Source organism: Lutra lutra, chromosome 9, assembly GCF_902655055.1.
Source record: "Lutra lutra chromosome 9, mLutLut1.2, whole genome shotgun sequence".
NCBI classification, from domain to species: Eukaryota; Metazoa; Chordata; class Mammalia; order Carnivora; family Mustelidae; genus Lutra; species Lutra lutra.
In genome coordinates, this window is record NC_062286.1 from 68,457,923 (window position 1) to 68,478,983 (window position 21,061).

The 21,061-nt window shown below is 39.6% G+C and overlaps 1 protein-coding gene across 4 annotated transcripts in view; it reads left to right on the plus strand.

Moving 5' to 3' along the window:
* Positions 1-18,925, plus strand: part of PSME4 (proteasome activator subunit 4) — a 115,244-nt gene extending 96,319 nt beyond the window's left edge. For 2 of the 4 annotated variants that reach the window (XM_047743851.1, XM_047743853.1), the window contains 6 exons: positions 9,191-9,319; positions 10,231-10,386; positions 13,357-13,519; positions 15,924-16,057; positions 16,698-16,836; positions 17,388-18,925. In XM_047743851.1, coding sequence (XP_047599807.1) covers positions 9,191-9,319; positions 10,231-10,386; positions 13,357-13,519; positions 15,924-16,057; positions 16,698-16,832 — 717 coding nt within the window. In that variant the 3' untranslated portion in view covers positions 16,833-16,836; positions 17,388-18,925. The remainder of the gene's footprint in view (positions 1-9,190; positions 9,320-10,230; positions 10,387-13,356; positions 13,520-15,923; positions 16,058-16,697; positions 16,837-17,387) is intronic. The other 2 variants (XM_047743852.1, XM_047743854.1) reach the window with 2 other exon arrangements.
* The last annotated feature ends 2,136 nt before the right edge of the window (positions 18,926-21,061 follow it).

The window sequence follows — 21,061 nt, forward strand, 5'->3', positions numbered from 1 at the left end:
TGAGCCGAAGGCAGCGGCTTAACCCACTGAGCCACCCAGGCGCCCAAATCTTTTATTTTTTTTAAAGACTTTATTTATTTGTGAGAGAGAGAGCGAGTGAGCACAGGCAGACAGAGTGGCAGGTAGAGGCAGAGGGAGAAGCAGGCTCCCTGCCGAGCAAGTAGCCCGATGTGGGACTCGATCCCAGAACCCTGGTATCATGACCTGAGCCAAAGGCAGCTGCCCAACCAACTGAGCCTCTGCCTTCGGCTCAGGTCATGATCTCAGGGTCCTGGGATCAAGCCCCCCATCGGGCTCTCTGCTTAGCGGGGAGTCTGCTTCTTCCTTTCTCTCTGCCTGCCCCTCTGCCTATCTGTGATCTCTGTCTGTCAAATAAGTAAATAAAATCTTAAAAAAAAAACAAACCAGAAAGGTAAATGATAGTGAGGTTGATAGAAGGAGGTTTTGAATCCATATGAAATTTATAAAAACTTTAATCATTAGAAAGCTGTATTGTGTGAATTGCTTCTGACAGGCCTAACAATTCACCTGGATCTACAGATAGTGAGGTTGAGAATCTGCTTTAGGCCATGATGGTGAATGGAGTGTGGGGTACAAAGACACCATAGCACAGATGAACAGTTACTTTCCAGGCAGTCAGCTGTGTAGAGTAAGAATAAAGAAAGGAGTCTAAAAGCAAGTTGTTGCTTATTAAACTGTGGAACGCACTCAGAAATAGTTGGAGATGAGATCAGAAATATGTTTCGGACACTTGAAGTGCTTCATAAATTCTAAATGAAGTTATTATATCCTATCACATAAAAAGCAGTTTTATATCAATTCAAAAAAAAAAAAAAACAACCCACCTTGACATCTATATCAAAGTGAAAGTTGCAGTTTATTTGCCTTTTCTAGTCAAAGAGTCCCTCACCAAGTTTTTGCAAGGATGAAGTGAGATAATGTCTGTAAAGCAGATAGCACAGTGTAAAATATTTATATATATTATAATTATTGCATATTGCTTTTGTTACTAGTCTTTAACTGCATTTTAATTTGGAATAGTAAAGAGTTCAGATGCCAATGATCAGGGAGGAGGAAAAAAGGGCGTCTTGTATCCTGTTTCAAACTTCCCAGAGTGCTCATCAGAAGTCACTGCTGTAGAATAGTAGTTTGTATATTTCTGACTCAGAGAAAAACTTATAGATGTTGTTACAACTGGTACAGAATTACATACCATTGATAGGATTTCTGCAGAAAAACTACTTTTCTTAATAATTAGAGGAAGCAGGGACACCTGGGGGCTTGGTCATTAAGCATCTGCCTTTGGCTCAGGTCATGTGGGATCGAGCCCTGCATGAGGCTCCCTGCTCCGCGGGAAGCCTGCTTCTCCCTCTCCCATTCCCCCTGCTTCTGTTCCCTCTCTCACTGTCAAATAAATAAAGAAATGACATCTTAAAAAAAAAATATTAGGAGAGGACAACCCTGTAGAGTGTTCTTTTGCTAACTAAATTTTTGTTCAGATTAACACAGAGCAGCATTTTGTACAGGTTAACACAGTTTAATGTCAGTTAAATCTTAACTGTGATGTACAAGCAGACATTAAAACACCCTTATTACTAAAGATCTTAAGGAAAACCCAAATCACTGTATGTCAGTCGTCTCCCCTGTGGTAAGGCCGAAAAGCAAAAGATAAGAATAGGCAGTACTTGAAGAAAGCCTGTAGGTTTCGTTGGCATAGAGTTTTTTCCCAAACTTTTTTTTTTTTTTAAGATTTTTTATTTATTTATTTGACAGAGATCACAAGTAGGCAGAGAGGCAGGCAGAGAGAGAGGAGGAAACAGGCTCCCCACTGAGCAGAGAGCCTGATGCGGGGCTCAACGCTGGGATCATGACCTTAGCGGAAGGCAGAGGCTTTAACCCACTGAGCCACCCAGGCGCTCCCCCAAACTTTTTATTTTGAATTAGAAAGTCTTCACAGGAGTTGCAAGGTACTACAGAGCAGTCTCATGTACCCTTCATTTATTTTTCTCTAGTAGTTACATTTTCAAAACCAAAAAATTAAAATCAGTACAACATGTGTATAATTCTATGTCATTCTATCACACAAATAGATTCCTATAACCACCAACACAATCATGATACAGAAGTACTCCCATTATCATCAAAATTACTTTGTGTTACCCCGTGACAGTCAATCTTCCTCCTCTCCCTCAGCACCACTAGCCTCTGGCAACCACTGATTATTCTCCATCTCTATAATTGTCATTTCAAGAATGTCATATAGTTGGATTACAGGTTGTCTTTTTACGAAGAGACTATAATCTACCCCCCCTTAATGCCAGTTGAACATTCCCATACTTTAAGGTTGTCTGAATCTTAATTTTTCTGTAACTACTGTGGTAGTTGGAACATTATGACAGTGTACACATGTGTTCTTTTAAAAGTTGTATCTGGGGGGCTCAGTGGGTTAAACCCTCTGCCTTCTGCTCAGGTCATGATCCCAGGGTCCTGGGATCGAGCCCCGCATCGGGCTCTTTGCCCAGCAGGGAGCCTGCTCCCCCCCACCCCGCCACCTGCCTCTCTGCCTACTTGTGATCTCTGTCAAATAAATAAATAAAATCTTAAAAAAAAAAAAAAAGTTGTATCTGGGAAGAAAAATAATGCTTTTGAGAAAATATTAAAAGTTGAAAATTAAAAAGTTTAAGTGAGTTGGTAAGATTCAGATAAACTAGACTACAGAGTAATTGCTGATCAAGAAATACCAATGTTATTCCTTGAGATGAACTAAAGAAAGTACTTTTCCAAACTTAGAAGCTTTGCTTTGTAACAGAAAAGGTTTTCGTTCCACAAACAGTAATGTTGTTAATAGCTAAAATCACTGCAAAGTAAAATATCTCCCAAGATTTTGGGGCACCGGGCTGGCTCAGTCAGAAGAGTGTGCAACTCTTGATCTCAGGGTTATGGGGTGTAGAGATTACTTAACCAAATCAATAAAAACTTAAAAATATCTAAGAGATTTTGATTTTATTGGCATATAAAAGTAGTCTAGCCCAAACAAATTGTTGTCCTGTGCTAGTAATTAGTAATGGTTAATTTGCTGCTTTGGAACACGCTGTTCCTTACAGTGAAGTTTACCTATTGGATTTCAGGATTTTGCTGGTTTTAGTAGAACATTTTAACCTCTTCTTAACATGAGAACATTATGCCCTAATTTCATTCATAAAACACATTTTTTTCATGAATGGTAGGAAGAAAGACTGCTGATTCAACAGGTGAGTGAGTCACCTTAAATTTTCTTGGTGGTAATGGTAGGCCTGCCAGCAAATGAATATCTTATTTTCTTTTTTTTTTTTTTTTAAGATTTTATTTATTATATGACAGACAGAGATCACAAGTAGGCAGAGAGGCAGTCAGAGAGAGAGAGATGGGGAAGCAGGCTCCCTGCTGAGCAGAGAGTCTGATGCAGGGCTCGTTGTAGGGCTCGATCCCAGCACCCTGGGATCATGACCTGAGCTGAAGGCAGAGGCTTTAACCCACTGAGCCACCCAGGTGCCCCGAATATCTTCTTTTTTTATACTAGAGTTCAACTAGCCAAACTCTAAATCACCTCATTTTTATTATGGGTGAATTAAATGACAAAACAATTTCATGTACATTGCCTGGAGATTTGGACTATTCAGTATTTGTAATAATTTTTATCTTCAGTTTCTTTGGTTGTGTCTTTTTTTATATCTTTCTGAGTGCATCTGTGCTATATGCTGCATTAGTGTAGATGTCGGATTGTATAAAAAATAAATGTTTCATTCTACAAATTGATTTTTTTTATTTTTTTTAAAAGATTATTCATTTATTTATTTGACAGACAGAGATCACAGGTAGGCAGAGAGGCATGCAAAGAGAGAAGGGGAAGCAGGCTTCCTGCTGAGCAGAGAGTCCGATGCGGGGCTCAATCCCAGGACCCTGGAATCATGACCTGAGCCGAAGGCAGAGGCTTAACCCACTGAGCCACCCAGGCACCCCTGATTTTTTTTTTTTTTTTTTTTTTAGAGTCTGATAAGGACCATCTTCTCACATAACTGCCTCTCCCTCTTTAATGACTGCATTATATTATCATTTATTCAGTCCATTTTATATGGGTAGTCACTGGTTATTCCCGTTTTTGGCTGTTAAAAACTAATAGTTTTCTGCAACTATGCATATATATTTGTAGGGCAAATACTGTATATAAAATTACCATGTAAAAGACCTGCTTGCATTTGTAATTTTAGTGGATACTGCCCTCCAAAGAGCCTGTCTTATGTTACCTCTTTCCCATTAACCCTGACATTTCTTAAATCTTTGATGGTTAAATAAAATGTTTTTTTTAAAGATTATTATACTTCTTGCGATGCTTAGCTGGCTCACTCAGTAGAGCATGCAACCCTTAATCTCAGAGTTGTAAATTCAAGCCCCACACTGGGCTTGGCATTTCCTTATGATAGGTAAATAAGTAAATAAAAATATAAAACAAAATTATTATATTTCTTTAGTGAGGTTGTCTCCTTATACATTGGCTATTTGTATTTTTTTTCCAGCTATCTGTATTTTGCAAGTTTTCTATTGTGTTATAAAGGAGTTCCATTTTTATAATTTTCTTTATTTTTAAGTGATGTCATGAAGTATTTTTTTCTCCATTGATTTGAGATGAAATCTCATATACTTGTTTCAATAAAGTCTGCTAAGAGATATTATTTCCAGGGCGCCTGGGTGGCTCAGTGGGTTAAAGCCTCTGCCTTCGGCTCGGGTCATGATCTCAGAGTCCTGGGATCGAGCCCCACATCGGGCTCTCTGCTCAGCAGGGAGCCTGCTTCCTCTCTCTCTCTCTGCCTGCCTCTCTGCCTACTTGTAATCTCTGTCAAATAAATAAATAAAATCTTTAAAAAAAAGAGATTATTTCCATCAGACTTGGACAGATTATCACAGTGAATTAGTATATTGAGCTTGGAGGTTTAGTTGCTAAAGAAAAAATTATTCTCACACATGTCAGTTGTGAGGAAGACTTCGTTTGGAACTATTGGATAGGTGTCAAGACTGAATACAGCAAAGACAGCTGGGGATTTTTAGCCAATGAGCGGAACAGTGGGGAGGCGTTAGTGCGAAGAAAATGACTAATAGGAGAGACATCAAGTATAGGAGATTCTTGGTAAACTGACTTGACAGGACTCTTCCAAAAGCATTCCATGTTGATCACGTATGAAAAGTGGAGGTGAGGAATTGGATCAGATACAGAGGTGAGAGAGATTCTCTCAGATGTCAGGATTCTTGATAAAACTGGACTCAGTAGGTCCAGATGAAAAGAGGGCTCTGAGGAGCCTGGCTAATGTTTGGTAAACAAAGATAGTTAAAGTAAAGGCATGCTTTAAAAAAAAAAAAAGTAAACGCCAAGATAAGTTCCCATTGGTTATGGGTATGCAAAGAAATTTGGTAATACTAAGCTTTGGTGAATATTTCACCTCCGTTGATACAATCCTTAGTGTTGTAAGAGAAAAATAATTTCTTTCCATATTAAAACTGTAACTTTGGCTGGGGGCGGGGGCACTGTTGCTTGTTTTTCAATAGGCTCTGTTCCCAGCATGGAGTCCAACACAGAGCTTGAATTCACAACCCTGAGATCAACCTGAGCTGAAATCAAAAGTTGGATGCTTAACCTACTGAGCCACCCAGGGACCCCCATATTAAAACCATACTTTAAAAAGAAACAAGAAATATATTTAGACTGTTTTAGAGGAGGGGCGCCTGGATGGCTCCGTGGGTTGAGCCTCTGCCTTTGGCTCAGGTTGTGGTCTCGGGGTCCTGGGATTGAGCCCTGCATCAGGCTCTCTGCTCAGTGGGGAGCCTGCTTCCCCTGCCCTCTCTGCCTGCTTCTCTGCCAATTTGTGATCTCTCTCTCTCTCTGTCAAATAAATAAAATCTTTTAAAAAATTAAAAAAAAAATAGACTGTTTTAGAGGACACTTACTTATTAAGGGCTGGGGACAAAGAAGGCTGAGCATACTTTATTTTACCAATTTGTCTTTTGAGCCCTAAAAACACTTTTTATGATCATAAAACAAAATTAAATGAAACCCCCCCATACTTTTTAAAGTATTTATAAACTTTACACCCAGTATTGGGCTCGAACTCATGATTCTGAGATCAAGAATGGCATGCTCCACCGACTAAACCAGCCAAGGCACCTCTGCCTTTAAAAAAAAAAGCAAAATGAAACAAATGAACTTCACCTTACTGTGTTTCTGGTTGTAGGGATAAATATATGAAGCACTGACTTTTAAAACAGGAAATCAGGGCGCCTGGGTGGCTCAGTGGGTTAAGCCGCTGCCTTCGGCTCAGGTCATGATCCCAGGGTCCTGGGATCGAGTCCCGCATCGGGCTCTCTGCTCAGCAGGGAGCCTGCTTCCCTCTCTCTCTCTGCCTGCCTCTCTGTCTACTTGTGATCTCTCCCTGTCAAATAAATAAATAAAATCTTAAAAAAATAAATAAAATAAAATAGGAAATCACACATGCCTATGGGGACTGCATCCCGTAATATTGGAATAAAGCTATTATGTCTATTATATAATAATAAAGAGCAAATAAATAATAATTGTCAGTAGTGTTAAAAAAACAAAATTCATCAGAGTAAATTCGAAGATCTTACTGACTTTGTTCAGTGATTCATGAATCAGGCAGTACCATGTAAAAAATGGAAAGGATTCCAGGGATCTGTACCAAATGGAACGTGTATATAAATATAGTGGGGGTGGGGGGAGAGCATTAGCAGGGCAAGGAGGGGCAGAGGGAGAAGGAGAAGCAGACTTCCCCACTGAGCAGGGAGCCCAATACAGGGCTCAATTCCAGAACCCTGGGATCACAATCTGAGCCAGAGGCAGACACTTAACTGACTGAGCCACCCAGGTGCCTCTCAAAATGGAAGGTCTTTAAAGGTAGAAATGGGGTGGGACAAGAAAGGCCAAACAAAAGATTATTTCAGACAAGGCAGGGGTCTACCATGTGGTATACTTTACTGTTACTAATCAGTTAATTCCTAATTAGCTGGTTGGAAGTTGCACTCTTTCAGAACCATAATGACTGAAATTGCAGTTAAGTCTTAGTTTGCAGTGTTGGGGGCAAGTGACTTCATTTTGGCCCTAGTCCTTTTTTAACATTAGGAACCAAAATTTTTAGCATGAGTGACAGGATATAAAAATCCAGCTTTTGGGGTGCCTGGGTGGCTCAGTCAGTTGATCTGCTTGATTTCAGCTCGAGTAATGGTGGTGGGGTTGTAGGATCGCCAGTGTCGGGCTCCGAATTCATCTTGGGAGTCTGCTTGAAGAGTCTGCCCCTCTGCCCTTACCCCTACTTATGCATACATGTGTGTTCTCTCTAAATCTTTTTTAAAAATCCAGCTGTTTAGTAAAACCTCAGTAATCCTAAATTTGAAAATACCAGTATGATCTCATGATCTGCTTTTCTTTAGAAAATAGGCTTAGGGACTCCTGGGTGGCTCAGTGGGTTAAAGCCTCTGCCTTCGGCTCAGGTCATGATCCCAGCGTCCTGGGATCGAGCCCCACATCGGGCTCTCTGCTTAGCAGGGAGCCTGCCTCCCCCTCTCTCTCTGCTTGCCTCTCTGCCTACTTGTGATCTCTATCAAATAAATAAATAAAATCTTTTTTAAAAATAGGCTTATTTCCTAGCTCTGGCCACAAAAAAACCCATAACCAGTAATCAGCTTAATAGTGATCAGTGCTCGTAGTGCCCAGATGACGGTTTCTAAAAAGGTATCATTTCCTGCTAGAAGAACCAGGGCTCCAAGGAGAAAAAGTTGATTTCAGGTTAGGACCAAGAAATGTACAGGGTAAACCTAATTCATATTGTCCTACCAGAAACCAAGAATGCAACAGTTGTGTTAAAGAAATCAGGAGCCATTTCGAGCTCCAGTAAAGACTAAAACCATTAAGTTTTTTCAAATTCATTAGCTCATAATGACCATTGTTTTAAAAATTCATTGTTTACTTTTGGAGGATAGGAAGGAAACCACTATCAGAGGAAGGAAACCCTCTGAGAGATAGAAGGCTTTTCTGTATGAACTGTTCCGTGTAATAATGAAGAAGAAATGAGTATCACCATTTTGCAAACCTTTTTTTGTAATGGTTCATCACGGAAAGAGAAAACTGACATAAGTGAAGGAAGTACACACCACTTACGTTGTGCTCAAAGAATTAGACTTCAATAAAATCAAGGCTCTAGATCTAATGCTACTTTACAGGACATACTGGAGCCAATGAATGCTGCCACAGGGATGCAGTCAGAGAAGGAAGGCCACTGTGGAGGACACTACAAAACCAAGTAGCCAGGCCCTCCCCCTCTCCTTTTTTTTTTTTTTTTTTTTTTTTTTAAAGGGCAAGGAATTTTAAAAGAGGGTAGGGAGAATTTAGAGATTTTTTAAAAATACATCTTTCACAGAACCTTTTACACTTAAGAGCCACATAAACCAAATGCAGTGTGAGATCATCATGTTCAACCAGATTTCAAACAACCAGTTTACAAAATAATAGGGGAAATTTGAACACTACTGTATATTTTATATCTTAACTGCAATGAATTTTTTTTTTAATAACTGCCGCTTATGTGCTTTTTAGAATTGAGGCTTTTTTTTTTAAAGAATTTATTTATTTGAGAGAGAGAGAAGATGGGAGAGAGAGAGAGCATGAGAAGGGGGAGGGCCAGAGGGAGAAGCAGACTCCCGGTCAAGCAGGGAGCCCGATGTGGGACTCGATCCCGGGACTCCAGGATCATGACCTGAGCCGAAGGCAGTCGCTTAACCAACTGAGCCACCCAGGTGCCCCTGCAATGAATTTTTATGGCTGATTTCATTCCAGGTTTTTAAAGTAAGAGACTTTATCTTTTAGAGATACATAATAAGATAATCACGGGTGAAATGCATCTGGGATTTGCTTCAAATAATTTAATTAGGGGATGGGGAAACATGGGGGGCAAGAAACGGGAGGATTTTGCTGGGAGAAGTGGTGATTGATTCATGGGGACGCCTTGTCCTTTCCCTAGTTTTGTACATATCTGAAAATTCCCATAGAAGTTGTTAAAAGTAAAAATGTGATTTATTTTATGTAAGGATGCCTTTGTACTTACTGGCTGTTGTTTCAATAATGTGTTTGATTTGTTTTATTGTTCTCTAGATTGCCCCAGTGGAAAATGACAATAGCTATGACGAACTGAAAAGAGATGCAAAGTTATGTTTATCGCTAATGTCTCAGGGCTTGCTTTATCCTCATCAAGTGCCTTTGGTACTTCAGGTGCTAAAACAAGTAAGAGTGTCTAATGATATTTTTGTGTTTTAGCTAGAATTTGGTTGCCCTTTCTAAGAATTTCACAAAGTCAGCTGTAGTGCACACAGTACTGGAAATTTATTTTTCATTTTGACTTTTATTTTAGTCTGAGAAAAGATATCTATTGACCAAAGAAATAGACCTAGATTCTGTACCTGCCTCTGCCACCAACTTCTGTGAGCTTGGGAGATCATTCAACCCCCCAAATTCCCTATATACACAAAGAGCTAATTATTGAAGCATCTTGGGTGCAAAGTGCTTATGAGCAAAGAGGGGTAGTCATTCCCTTTAACCATTTCCCCTTTATTTTATTCACTTCTGTTTCCCAATCTCTGGTTTAAAAAAGAAAGAAGGAAAAAAGACCTAAGTGATTATATATTTTCTGGCTGCATTTTTAGTATACCATATGCTTAGCCTTTACCCAGGTCATACATGTGTTACATAAAAAGCGGACTGTTCCCATGGTCTTCAGATTTTTAAGTTGAATTGTCACTGAAAAATGTGTTTTAACAACCCAGTTTGTTTTTCTGTGATAGAATTTAGCAATTCTCAGTCATTGCTTTCAGTCTACTACGTTACCTGCTTTGAAGTAAAAGGAAATAATGTGCAACTCTTAGAGGAGTCAGAGTATGAATTATAATTTTCTCTGAAGTTGACTTTTGTCTGTCTGTTCCTTACCCTTTATTTCCAACCATTCTGAAGAACTAACTGTATCTGAACTTGTTCGTGCAACCTTCTATTTAGAAGGAACTGTAACACGAGCTTGCTCTAACCATGCCTGTGAAGTAGAGGTATCAGAGAAGATGATAGGATTTGTGTGTCCTTCCTGTCTGTCACCTCCTGCTCTGGGCAGCACTCTTCCCAGTGTTTCTACTTCTTCTCATTCACAGACAGCAAGAAGCAGTTCTTGGCATGCTAGATATACAGTGCTGACCTACCTCCAGACCATGGTATTTTATAACCTCTTTATTTTCCTAAACAATGAAGATGCAGTTAAAGACATCAGGTGGCTGGTTATAAGTCTTTTGGAGGATGAACAACTAGAGGTAAAATTTACGATCTAGCAAATCAAAATTTAGAGAAAGCATCATGTTCCCCCCCCCCTTTAAAAAGTATTTATACATTGATGAGTTTTTTAAAGCATAAATTATTAAAAGTAACTTTAATTTTAACATTAACCTGTGTTATTCATTTTGATACCCTAATGGTGATTTCCTTTCCTACAAATGAAACAAACACTGGGCCTGTTCTTGTTCTGGTGTCTCTTTGCAGTTGGGAAGGTAATGTTTGTAAACCAAAATTTTCTTATATGTGAAATTGCAGGTGATAATATTTTACTTACCTTACCAGTTTCTAAAGGACTAATAGGAATGGGCATGTTGGCAGTTTCAGTTTTAAGAGAATAAAAATCTAGGGGCACCTCTGTCACTCATTTGGTTAAGCATCTGACTCTTGATTTCATCTCAGGTTATAATCTCGGGGTTGTGAGATTGAGCCTCACATCAGGCTCTGAGCTGGGTGTGGAGCCTGCTTGAGATTCTCTTTCTCCCTCGTCCTCTACCCCACCCCCTCCACTCTTATACACACTTGTGCTCTCTGAATAAAAGTCTACGCACAGATGCTATTATCCAGTTAAGTTAGAATTTTTGCCCCTTTTTATTTTCCTTGGTAGAGAAATTAAAGGCAACTTTGTGGTGAGGTTACATTGATATTTTGTACAAAAAGATAAATCTTTTAGTCAATATAACATAATATAAGAAAAGTGTGTTATAATAAATAAGGAATAAGTTACAACTTTTGAAATTGGCCTTAGGTAAAGAAAATGTAATTGAAATTTTTGTGAAATTTGTACTTTTTTAATTGTATGGGTTTTCTGTGTAGTGGAGCACTCCTGGTGATTATATATTCTGTTTGAGAGCACTAAAAATAGATTGCATCCATAGGAAACTGAGAATGGAAATTTTTCCAGCTCCCTAATGAGCCTATTCATTTTGGAATCCAGCTTTCTTGTGTTCTGGGAGTAGATATTGCTAGCCCCTTAGGTACTCACACACAGTTGGTTATAAGAGCTTGAAAAGGCTTACAATATTTACAGCTATCTGTAATTTTTTTTAACTTGTATTTTTTCATAACTAAAGGAATAGAAATGAAGAGGTGGAAATCTTGAAAATCAGTGTTTCCTAATTTTACAATTACAGCAGTGACATTAAATTGCATTTATTGTTTGCTGGACCTTGTTGTAGAACTTTTTCATGAATTATATTGTAGTGGGCTTAGCATAACTGTTACTATAAATAAAACGATGACATCCATTAAAGCTGTCATTTTTTTTTTAAGATTTGTTTTTATATTTTTATTTTTTTAGGTAATCTCTGCACCCAACGTAGGGCTCAGACTCACAACCCTAAGATCAAGAGTACCATGTTCTACCATTTGAGCCAGCCAGGCATCTCTGTCATATTTTTAAAACAGAATACTGTGGGGGTGCCTGGGTGGCTCAGTGGGTTAAGCTGCTGCCTTCGGCTCAGGTCATGATCTCAGGGTCCTGGGATCGAGCCCCACATTGGGCTCTCTGCTCAGCAGGGAGCCTGCTTCCCCTGTTTCTCTGCCTGCCTCTCTGCCTACTATGATCTCTGTCTGTCAAATAAATAAATAAAATCTTTAACAAAAAAAACCCAGAATACTGTGTATCAGTAATAATTAGCAAGAGCTACTCATAATACTGAAACACTTTGTAATAATCTAAATGAGATATGTTTAAAGAAAACTGTTAGGTTTAAAGAAAACTGTTAGGTTTAAACGAAAATGTTTAGGGGTGCCTGGCTGACTCAGCAAAGCATGTGACTCAGTCTCAGGGCCATGAGTTCAAGCCCCACATTGGGCGTAGAGCCTACTTAAAATGTATTATGATGATAACAGAGTTGGCAAGGTATGTAGCGAGTATTCCACTTAGTCTTGTGTCATAGTCTGTTCGCACTGGCTCTTGAAAAGCAACTGATAGCCACAAAGTTAACAGTGAAGTTGTTCATACATTAAAATTTAGTAATTCTTTAGTAATTCTTAGAATCTGTTCTGAAAAAATATATTACAATATGGGAAGAAATATATATATAAATTAAGAATATTCTCACGGTAGTGAGAAGATGAAAGCACTCTAATCAGTAGTTGACTATAAGAAAGAATCGTGGTATGAAAGGAAATAATGCAACCAAGTATGATGTAGTAAAACAGTTTATGATGTAATTCATTTAATAGTATAATGAAAATGTTAAGTACCCCCAAAACTGTCAAAACATTTAAGAAAAAAACCTTTCGAAGCAATAAACAGCAAAATATTTAGGTGGAGTTTTTTCCCCCAAAATTATTATTGCCTATCTTTATGAAAGGTTAGAAGGAATTTTGTGATGTCTATAAGATGACAACATTTTATTGGGGTCTTTTTGTTTTCCCAAAACTTGAGTTCCCATTCCATTTTGAAATGGACTGTGTTCCACTCTGCATTTGGTACTTCGGTAAACTATGTTTGTAGTCTGACAGCAGCCTGGGAAATTCCTAAGAAGTAAACTGGATATAAATCTCTACAACATATGCCAGTTATACAGATTGCTCTGTATTTGTGTTCCCAACGAAAACGACAGCAGCAATTATAAGAGGTGTGGAGTCCAGGAAAAATTCATTTTAATGCTGGGCTCTGGCACTGCGCTTACAGTTTCAGCCCTGAGAAGGACAGCTGCTGGTCAGTGCGAAAATGATTTATGGAGAAATTTAATTTTGTATCAAATAGTTAAGCATTTACTTGGTGCAGCCCTAATATAGTGGCTTTCATCCATTTTGAGGTCACAGACCTGTTGAGAATCTGATGAATCCTCCCGGAAGAACCAGCATGAGAGTATTCACAGTTTGCACATAGAAGTCTGGGGAAGTCCCCTAGCCCGTTCCCACCACCCTCCCAGCCTCTAGTATTCCCCTGATGGTTAGGATCTCTGCTGTAAATTAAGAAGTGATTATCTCTACAGGTTCGAGAGATGGCTGCTACCACCTTAAGCGGTCTATTACAGTGTAACTTCCTTACCATGGACAGCCCTATGCAGATTCATTTTGAGCAACTTTGCAAAACGAAACTACCGAAGAAAAGAAAGCGAGACCCTGGTTCCGTAGGAGATACGATTCCTTCTGCAGGTAACAGTGCTGGTATAAAGTACGCACGTCCTTTTGGGAATTAACCAGGCTTACTCATCAAATATTTATTGAATACTTGTATGTACCTGGGTCTTTGCTAGGTCCTAGGAATAGTTATCACTGCTTTCAATAAGCTTTGCCTACAGCAGGCCAGACCTGGAGGAGAAGAGCGAAAACTGAGAGGCACAGAGGAACCTGTGCACTGTGGCATACACCTGTGAAATGAATCAGGTTTGCCTGCCCGGATGAAATCACTTTCTATAAAGAGAGGTGTAGAATGAGTTATTTTGGAGAGTATAAAATACTTGTATTTAGATTTTATAGCTTAGGTGTAAATGTACAAGGAAAATACTAAGAAAACAAAACAAGCTTTTCTTTTGTTTAGAGGGGGTACTGTTCACTACTACTTCCTTGGGCATTTGGAGAGAGGGTGAGAGAAGTCCTCAGCAGGAGCTTCTGCTCTAAGCAAGAAGATAAACAGGAGAATCAGACCTGACTACGATGTCATTTTTTTTTTTTTTAAGATTTTATTTATTTATTTGAGAGAGGGAGAGAGAGTGAGAAAGAGCATGAGAGAGGAGGTCAGAGGGAGAAGCAGGCTCCCTGCAGAGCTGGGAGCCTGATGGGGGACTCAACCCCTGGACTCTGGGATCATAACCTGAGCCAAAGGCACTGACTTAACCAACTGAGCCACCGGCACCCTACTATGTCATATTTAAAGAGACATTTAGGGCGCCTGGGTGGCTCAGTGGGTTAAGCCGCTGCCTTCGGCTCAGGTCATGATCTCAGGGTCCTGGGATCGAGTCCCGCATCGGGTTCTCTGCTCAGCAGAGATCCTGCTTCCCTCTCTCTCTTTGCCTGCCTCTCCATCTACTTGTGATCTTTCTCCTTCAAATAAATAAATAAATAAATAATCTTTAAAAATAAATAAATAAAAATAAAGAGACATTTAAATGTGGGGCACCTTACTGACTCGGTTAGTGGAGAATACAACTCTTAATCTCAAGGTTGTAAGTTCAAGCCCCATGTTGGGTACATAGATTACTTAAAAATAAAATCTTTTTTAAAAAATAGGGGCACCTGGGTGGCTCAGTGGGTTAAAGCCTCTGCCTTTGGCTCCGGTCATGATCCTAGAGTCCTGGGATCGAGCCCCGTGTTGGGCTCTTTCCTCAGCAGGGAGCCTGCTTCCTCCTCTCTCTCTGCCTACTTGTGATCTTTGTCTGTCAAATAAATAAATAAAATCTTATAAATAAATAGATAGATAGATAGATAGATAGATAGGGCCATCTGGGTGGCTCAGTTGGTTAAGTGCCTGCAGTCAGCTCAGGTCATGATCCCAGGGCCCCAGGATTGAGCCTGGCGTCAGGCTCCCTGCTCGGTGGGGAGTCTGCTTCTCCCTCTCCCTCTACCTCTAATCCTCCCATCTGCTCCTGCTCTCATTAATAAATAAAATCTTTAAAAAATAATAAACAGTTGCAAAGAGCCATTTGACCTTGCCACTGCTACCTATAGTCACAGGAAGAATGGAAAATATATAGAACAACTCTTAATAGGAAGTTTACTGGATTTGCAGGAAGTGCTTGGAATGTGAAGCTCTTCAGTGCTGATTACAAAAGGGTTTTAATTAAGTCATATAATGACCTAATACAATGAATGTTCTAGTTGCTTTGCTTGAGAACTGTTTTTTAATAATTTAATACTTAAGTACCAAAATAGTTTTATTTTTAGACCTTTGTTATCCCAAATGGCATTATTTACAATTCTGTTTTGTATTCCTTTTTTATTAACTTCAATTCCCTAGGCACCATATTTCATGAATACACATATAATACACACATACAACTTTAATGAAAAACAGGAGAATTTGAAAGCAGTAACTTCTATCACTAGAGAAAGAATAGATCTTTTAAAAAAGAAAGAAAAGAATGAAAGAAAAAAGACTCTGTAGAATACAGACACACTGCAGCTCTGAGAAACACAGACATTCCTCATATACAGTATGTTTACCTCATGAATCTTTCCATTCTGTGGATCTATCCAGAAAAGTGGGATCTGATTTTAATTGATTATTTTAAGATCAGGGATTGCAATTTTGCATGTGATACGAATTGATTGAAACTATTATTGTGTAAGTCCTAACATATGTGTGTTGCATTTCTGACTTAGATGTAATTCCACTGTCATTGAAGGACAGCTATAGGATGTCTTTAGTTCAGCCTGAAAATCATGTCCTTTGGTGTGTGTACACACAGATGCATTTTTTAAATGCAGAAATTCACATATCAATAACAGCTTCATCGAAAACTAATTTTATTTCACCGTGACATGTGCAATAGTGTCCTGTAAATATTTGCACATATATTTGGTGGGGTTTTGTTGTTTTTGTTTTTGTTTTTTTTTTCAGAGTTGGTCAAACGTCATGCTGGGGTGCTAGGACTTGGTGCATGTGTTCTTTCTAGTCCCTACGATGTTCCTACCTGGATGCCCCAGCTCCTTATGAATCTCAGTGCACACCTGAATGATCCACAGCCAATTGAGGTAAAATTCTTCTTTGTTAATTTCTTTGCACACATATTATATCAGTGATGTTTTTGAGAAAGCTGCTGCTACTAATATGTCAGCCAGGGCTAAGCCTACTCAACAGTGATTAGTAAGATCTTGTGGAGGCCTTGTTTTCATGTATATTTGAGATCTTTTGGTAGCAATGAAATTAATAAAGCTTCTGTCTCTCCCAGCCCAGTGGAAGTAAAATATTGTCAGTGTTGTCAGGATAGTTAACCTATACTTTTATTTTACTGATATTTTGTATCTAGGAAGTATCTAACTGTGAGCTAATACTAAATAGGAAATTGTGATGGTATTAGAGAACAGCTGTGTCTAAACGACTGCAAAGACCAATGGCTTTGTCCTTCTCACTTGGGAAATAGACATGGCTGTGTATTGAAACTGGTTTACTAACACGGTGCAAATGCCAGGAGCTTGTCCTAAAGTGCAGCTCGTCATTTTAAAGTGAGCTCGGTGGCTTTGCAAAGTTGCAGTTGGCTTATTGGTTTTGCAGCACCCGATGAAGTGTGAGATCTGAGTCTAGAGAGATTTTTACATAGCTCGGTTTATCCTAAATATAATCTTAATCTTGCAGAGGTTAAAATAAAATGTATATGCGTTGCCTACCCTACAGATGACTGTAAAAAAGACCTTATCCAATTTCCGAAGGACGCACCATGACAACTGGCAGGAACACAAACAGCAATTCACAGATGACCAGCTGCTTGTTCTCACCGATCTCCTTGTGTCCCCATGCTATTATGCATAGAAGGGTAAGTTGGCAAAATGCTGAGTTTAAAGAAGTCTGACATCCTCAGGTAGATAGATATCTTTGGTTTGATGACTGAGAAGTGGGTGTTCATAAGTTTTTTCTTTTTGCTGACATTATTAGATGTCCTTATTTAGATGATTTTTAAAAAATGTTAATATGATTTTTGCTATGGCCAGTGCAAATAAGTTTCCAGAGAATTTTTCCCTGCTTCTCTGCTTCAGGTAATAATGCAGAGAATTGATGTGACTGCTTTTGGACCTTTATAAATGAGAGTGCTTATTAGCCTGGGAGTGGTTAGTTAAAAGAAATCTGACTCTTCTTTGCCTTCTTTGTCCAGGTCCTGGGCATTTTAGTTGCCCTAAGGACCTTAGGTTGTATACAGTTGTGAGAACATTTCATCTGGATTCTTGAGTATTTCTTTTCCATCCTGAGCTAAAGAGAACCCAGAAACCTTTCCACTAGGTGAAGAAGAGGAAAGGAAATTTCACTTACTGAGCTTTAGAGTTGCATGTCCTTTTGTCTAACGGAGACTTTTTTCCCTCCCTGATACAGATGAGTAGTCCTCACTTCAAGCTCTTTCATCAAAAATTCCAGATCCTCAGGTGCCATCTGTGGCGGCTCTCTGCAGGTTTTAAAACTCTGCCTCCGCTGAGCTCTCATCATTTTGGTGGCTTCTGTGTTTGGTCTCATTAGTCTCCGTTCCACAGGTTTTCAGCTGCCATTTGATTACCTAACTTGTCTGGAAGTGTCTCCAGAGTATTGATCACTTTTTCTTTGAGGCATCTGATAAAGCCACAATGTCTCAGACTAGAAATAATTACCCAATATGATCATGGCATCCAAGACCAAACAGAGTCTAGGAACTCATTAAAAAACAGTTCACTTGTAATGGAAAATACCTATCTGTAACACAGGTCCCGTCATTTCATTCATCTCAAATTATTTTGAATTTTTTCCAAATGGCTGTTGGGTGTAGATGGTAGTAGGGCTGTGAGCCGTAAATCGAAGCCTTTGAGAGCCTTGGGTCTGGAGAGCCATGAAGAGGGAAGGAAAAGAGGGCGAATCTCGAATGTAACCAAGGACCTGATGGAGTGCTCCACCAAGACACAGAAGTGAAGGCTGTGTCCACGTGCTTCCCACAGACTGGAGTTTTTGGTGCTGATTAGAAAGAGCAGTTGCTGAAAAACTGGGGGTTTGGTGAATAAATTTTTGATTGATTGTTGTGTGTGTATACAATGTGTGATTTTGAAAATAAACAACAACAATAATAAAAACCCTGACTGGTTGATTTTTACCTGTATTCGTTACATATACTGTTTGATCAACCCTCTTTGAAAACTGTTATATTTCACCTAATGGAAGACTGCTGTGTTTGTGGAAATTCTGTAAGTTTTTTTCTTTTTTTGTTCTTTTTTCTTTTTTTCTTTTTTTTTGCCTGCAGAATCGTTGAGACTAATAAGTCTTTATATTTAATTGACTTGTTTATTAATAAATGTTATATAGATGTAAAAGACTGTATAAACTGTAGAGATAGCACTGGCAAGACTTTGTACAGATGCAGCCTTTTACACAGCAGCATTGTGTAATTAATTTGTAAAGATTCACATGTAGCTCTTTATTATAGTGACTTTTTGGCTTTTGTACCAACTGAATGCATTTTTTGTGTTTTTAAATTATTTTCCCTATCTTTTCATGTTACAAAAGCTGAGGTGTGGGGGTTTTGAGTTCATTTATCTTTAGAAAGTCTGGATTTTTATGTAACATTTTGTGTGCATCCCTAAATGCAAACACCACATGTTTGCCTATGACAAGTTTATAGAATGCAAGGTATCTTCTAGGTTAAAGTAATTCACAAGCTGGTGAATGTCATCTTGCAACACACCCTGTACAGTCTTCCTTAAAGGAACACTACAGTATATTTTTTAGTATCTACTTGCTAATGACTCCATACAGACCTAAGCACAGCAGAGGTCCTGGTACAGTATTGAATTGTCAGCGTACACAGGCGTAATCCCTGTATAGAGTAGTGCCAAACTGATGATTTCAATTGTGTAACTAGTTTAAAACCCAATAAATGGATTGTTTTTTAACACCTGGCTTTTGTCTTCATTAAGAAGAGAAGACAGTTCTGTAGGCAGTGACTCTCATGCATTCCTTTTGCATCCGTAGACCTGGATCCATATATGCATGCCCTCCAACCAAGATCAGACCTGTCCAGTACAGTAGCCAATAGCTACTATTTACTATTTACATATAAATTAAAATCTCATTTCCTCAGCCTCAGTAGCCACATTTCAAGTGCTCATTAGCTACTTATGGCTAGTAGTACGGCTACTTACTGAGTAGCACAGACGAATGCTTTTATTACGCAAAGTTCTGTTGGATAGCACTGGTCTTGACCATTGATTCTCAAATTGATGTGCCTAAGAATCACGTGGGGCTTTATTAAAATGTGAATTTAAATTCATGCGGCTAGTTCATGATACTGATGCCTGGCCCTGAGATCACAGTTTAAGTTGTGAGGCTTTACATTATATATTAACCACAGATTTTTCTAAAATAAGCTGTATTGAACTATGCCTTAGCAAGTTCCTCAAGTAGGAACTTTATTTATTTATTTATTTATTTATTTATTTTTAAATATTTTATTTATTTATTTATTAGCAGAGGGAGAAAGAGGCTCCCCGCTGAGCAGGGAGCCCCAAGTGGGAACTTTAAAAAATAAAAGATACTGGGCACCTGCTGTGACATCTTGCGCTCAGAATTTCTCTGGGTGGGGCTCAGGTGTCAGTCCTTTTTGTTGTTGTTTAAAGATTGTATTTATGAGAGAGGGGCACCTGGGTGGCTCAGTGGGTTAAGCCTCCAGCTCGGGTCATAATCTCAGGGTCCTGGGATTGAGCCCCACGTCGGGCTCTCTGCTCGGCAGGGAGCCTGCTTTCCCCTCTCTCTGGCTGCCTCTGTCTGCTTGTGATCTCTCTCTCCGTCAAATAAATAAATAAAATCTTTGAAAAAAAAAGTGTGTTTATGAGGGAAAGAGAGCACTGAGCAGGGAGCCTGATGCAGGACTCGATCCCAGGACTACAGGGTCATGTCCCAAGCCAAAGGCAGATGCCCAACCAACTGAACCACCCAGGTGCCCCCAGATGTCAGTATCTTTTTAAAAAGATTTATTTTTAGTGCATGCTTGTGTGAGGTGGGGGAGGGGCACAGTGAGAAGAGAATCCCAAGAAGACTCCCTGCTGAGTGTGGAGCCCCCTTGCTGGGTTCCAGGGTTCCACACCGATCTCAGTCCCAGAACCCTGAGATCATGACCTGAGCTGAAATCCAGAGTCTCAACGCCCAACCCACTGAGCTATCCACATGCCCCAAGCGTCAGTGTCTTTTAAAAGCTACATATAGGGCCACCTGGGTGGCTCAGTGGGTTAAAGCCTCTGCCTTCGGCTCAGGTCGTGATCCCAGGGTCCTGGGATCGAGCCCCGTATCGGGCTCTCTGCTCAGTGGGGAGCTTGCTTCCTCCTCTCTCTCTCTGCCTGCCTCTCCACCTACTTGTGATCTCTCTCTCTCTCTGTCAAATAAATAAAATCTTAAAAAAAAAAAAAAATTTAAAAGCTACATATAGGGGCGCCTGGGAGGCTCAGTCATTAAGTGTCTGCCTTCAGGTCATGATCCCGGGGTTCTGGGATGGAGCTCTGCATCCAGCTTCCTGCTCCACAGGAAGCCTGCTTCTCCCTCTCCCACTCTCCCTGCTAGTGTTCCCTCTCTCGCTGTGTCTCTCCCTGTCAAAATCTTGTAAATAAATAAGTAAATAATAAATAAAAGCTCCATATGTTTCAGCTGTACATCAGAACTGAAAACCTCTGGTGAAGGTTCTTAAGGCCCACTGTAGATCTAGAAACAGGATTCTTTAATCTGAGGTTCTAACATTTGCCCCATGTAATTCTGACTTCGGGTGTAGATGTTGCTTATTACCTTGATCCCCCGATCTGGTCATCCTGTGAATGACTTAATTCCCTATATTTTCTACCAGTGGCCTCAAGACTTTAAGGGATGCGGAAAAGAAAAGGGGTGGGTGGCTACTATTGTCTAAGGTAGTTCTTAAATGTATGTTGCACTGAAAGAATGGAGAACAGCAGCAGGAACAGTGTTAAGGATGGGGAAAGCAGGCCAAAGGTGAGAAGTCAGTGCTGTTTGGGTGTGGAAGAAGAGTCGAGTAGGTTTCTAGGTCA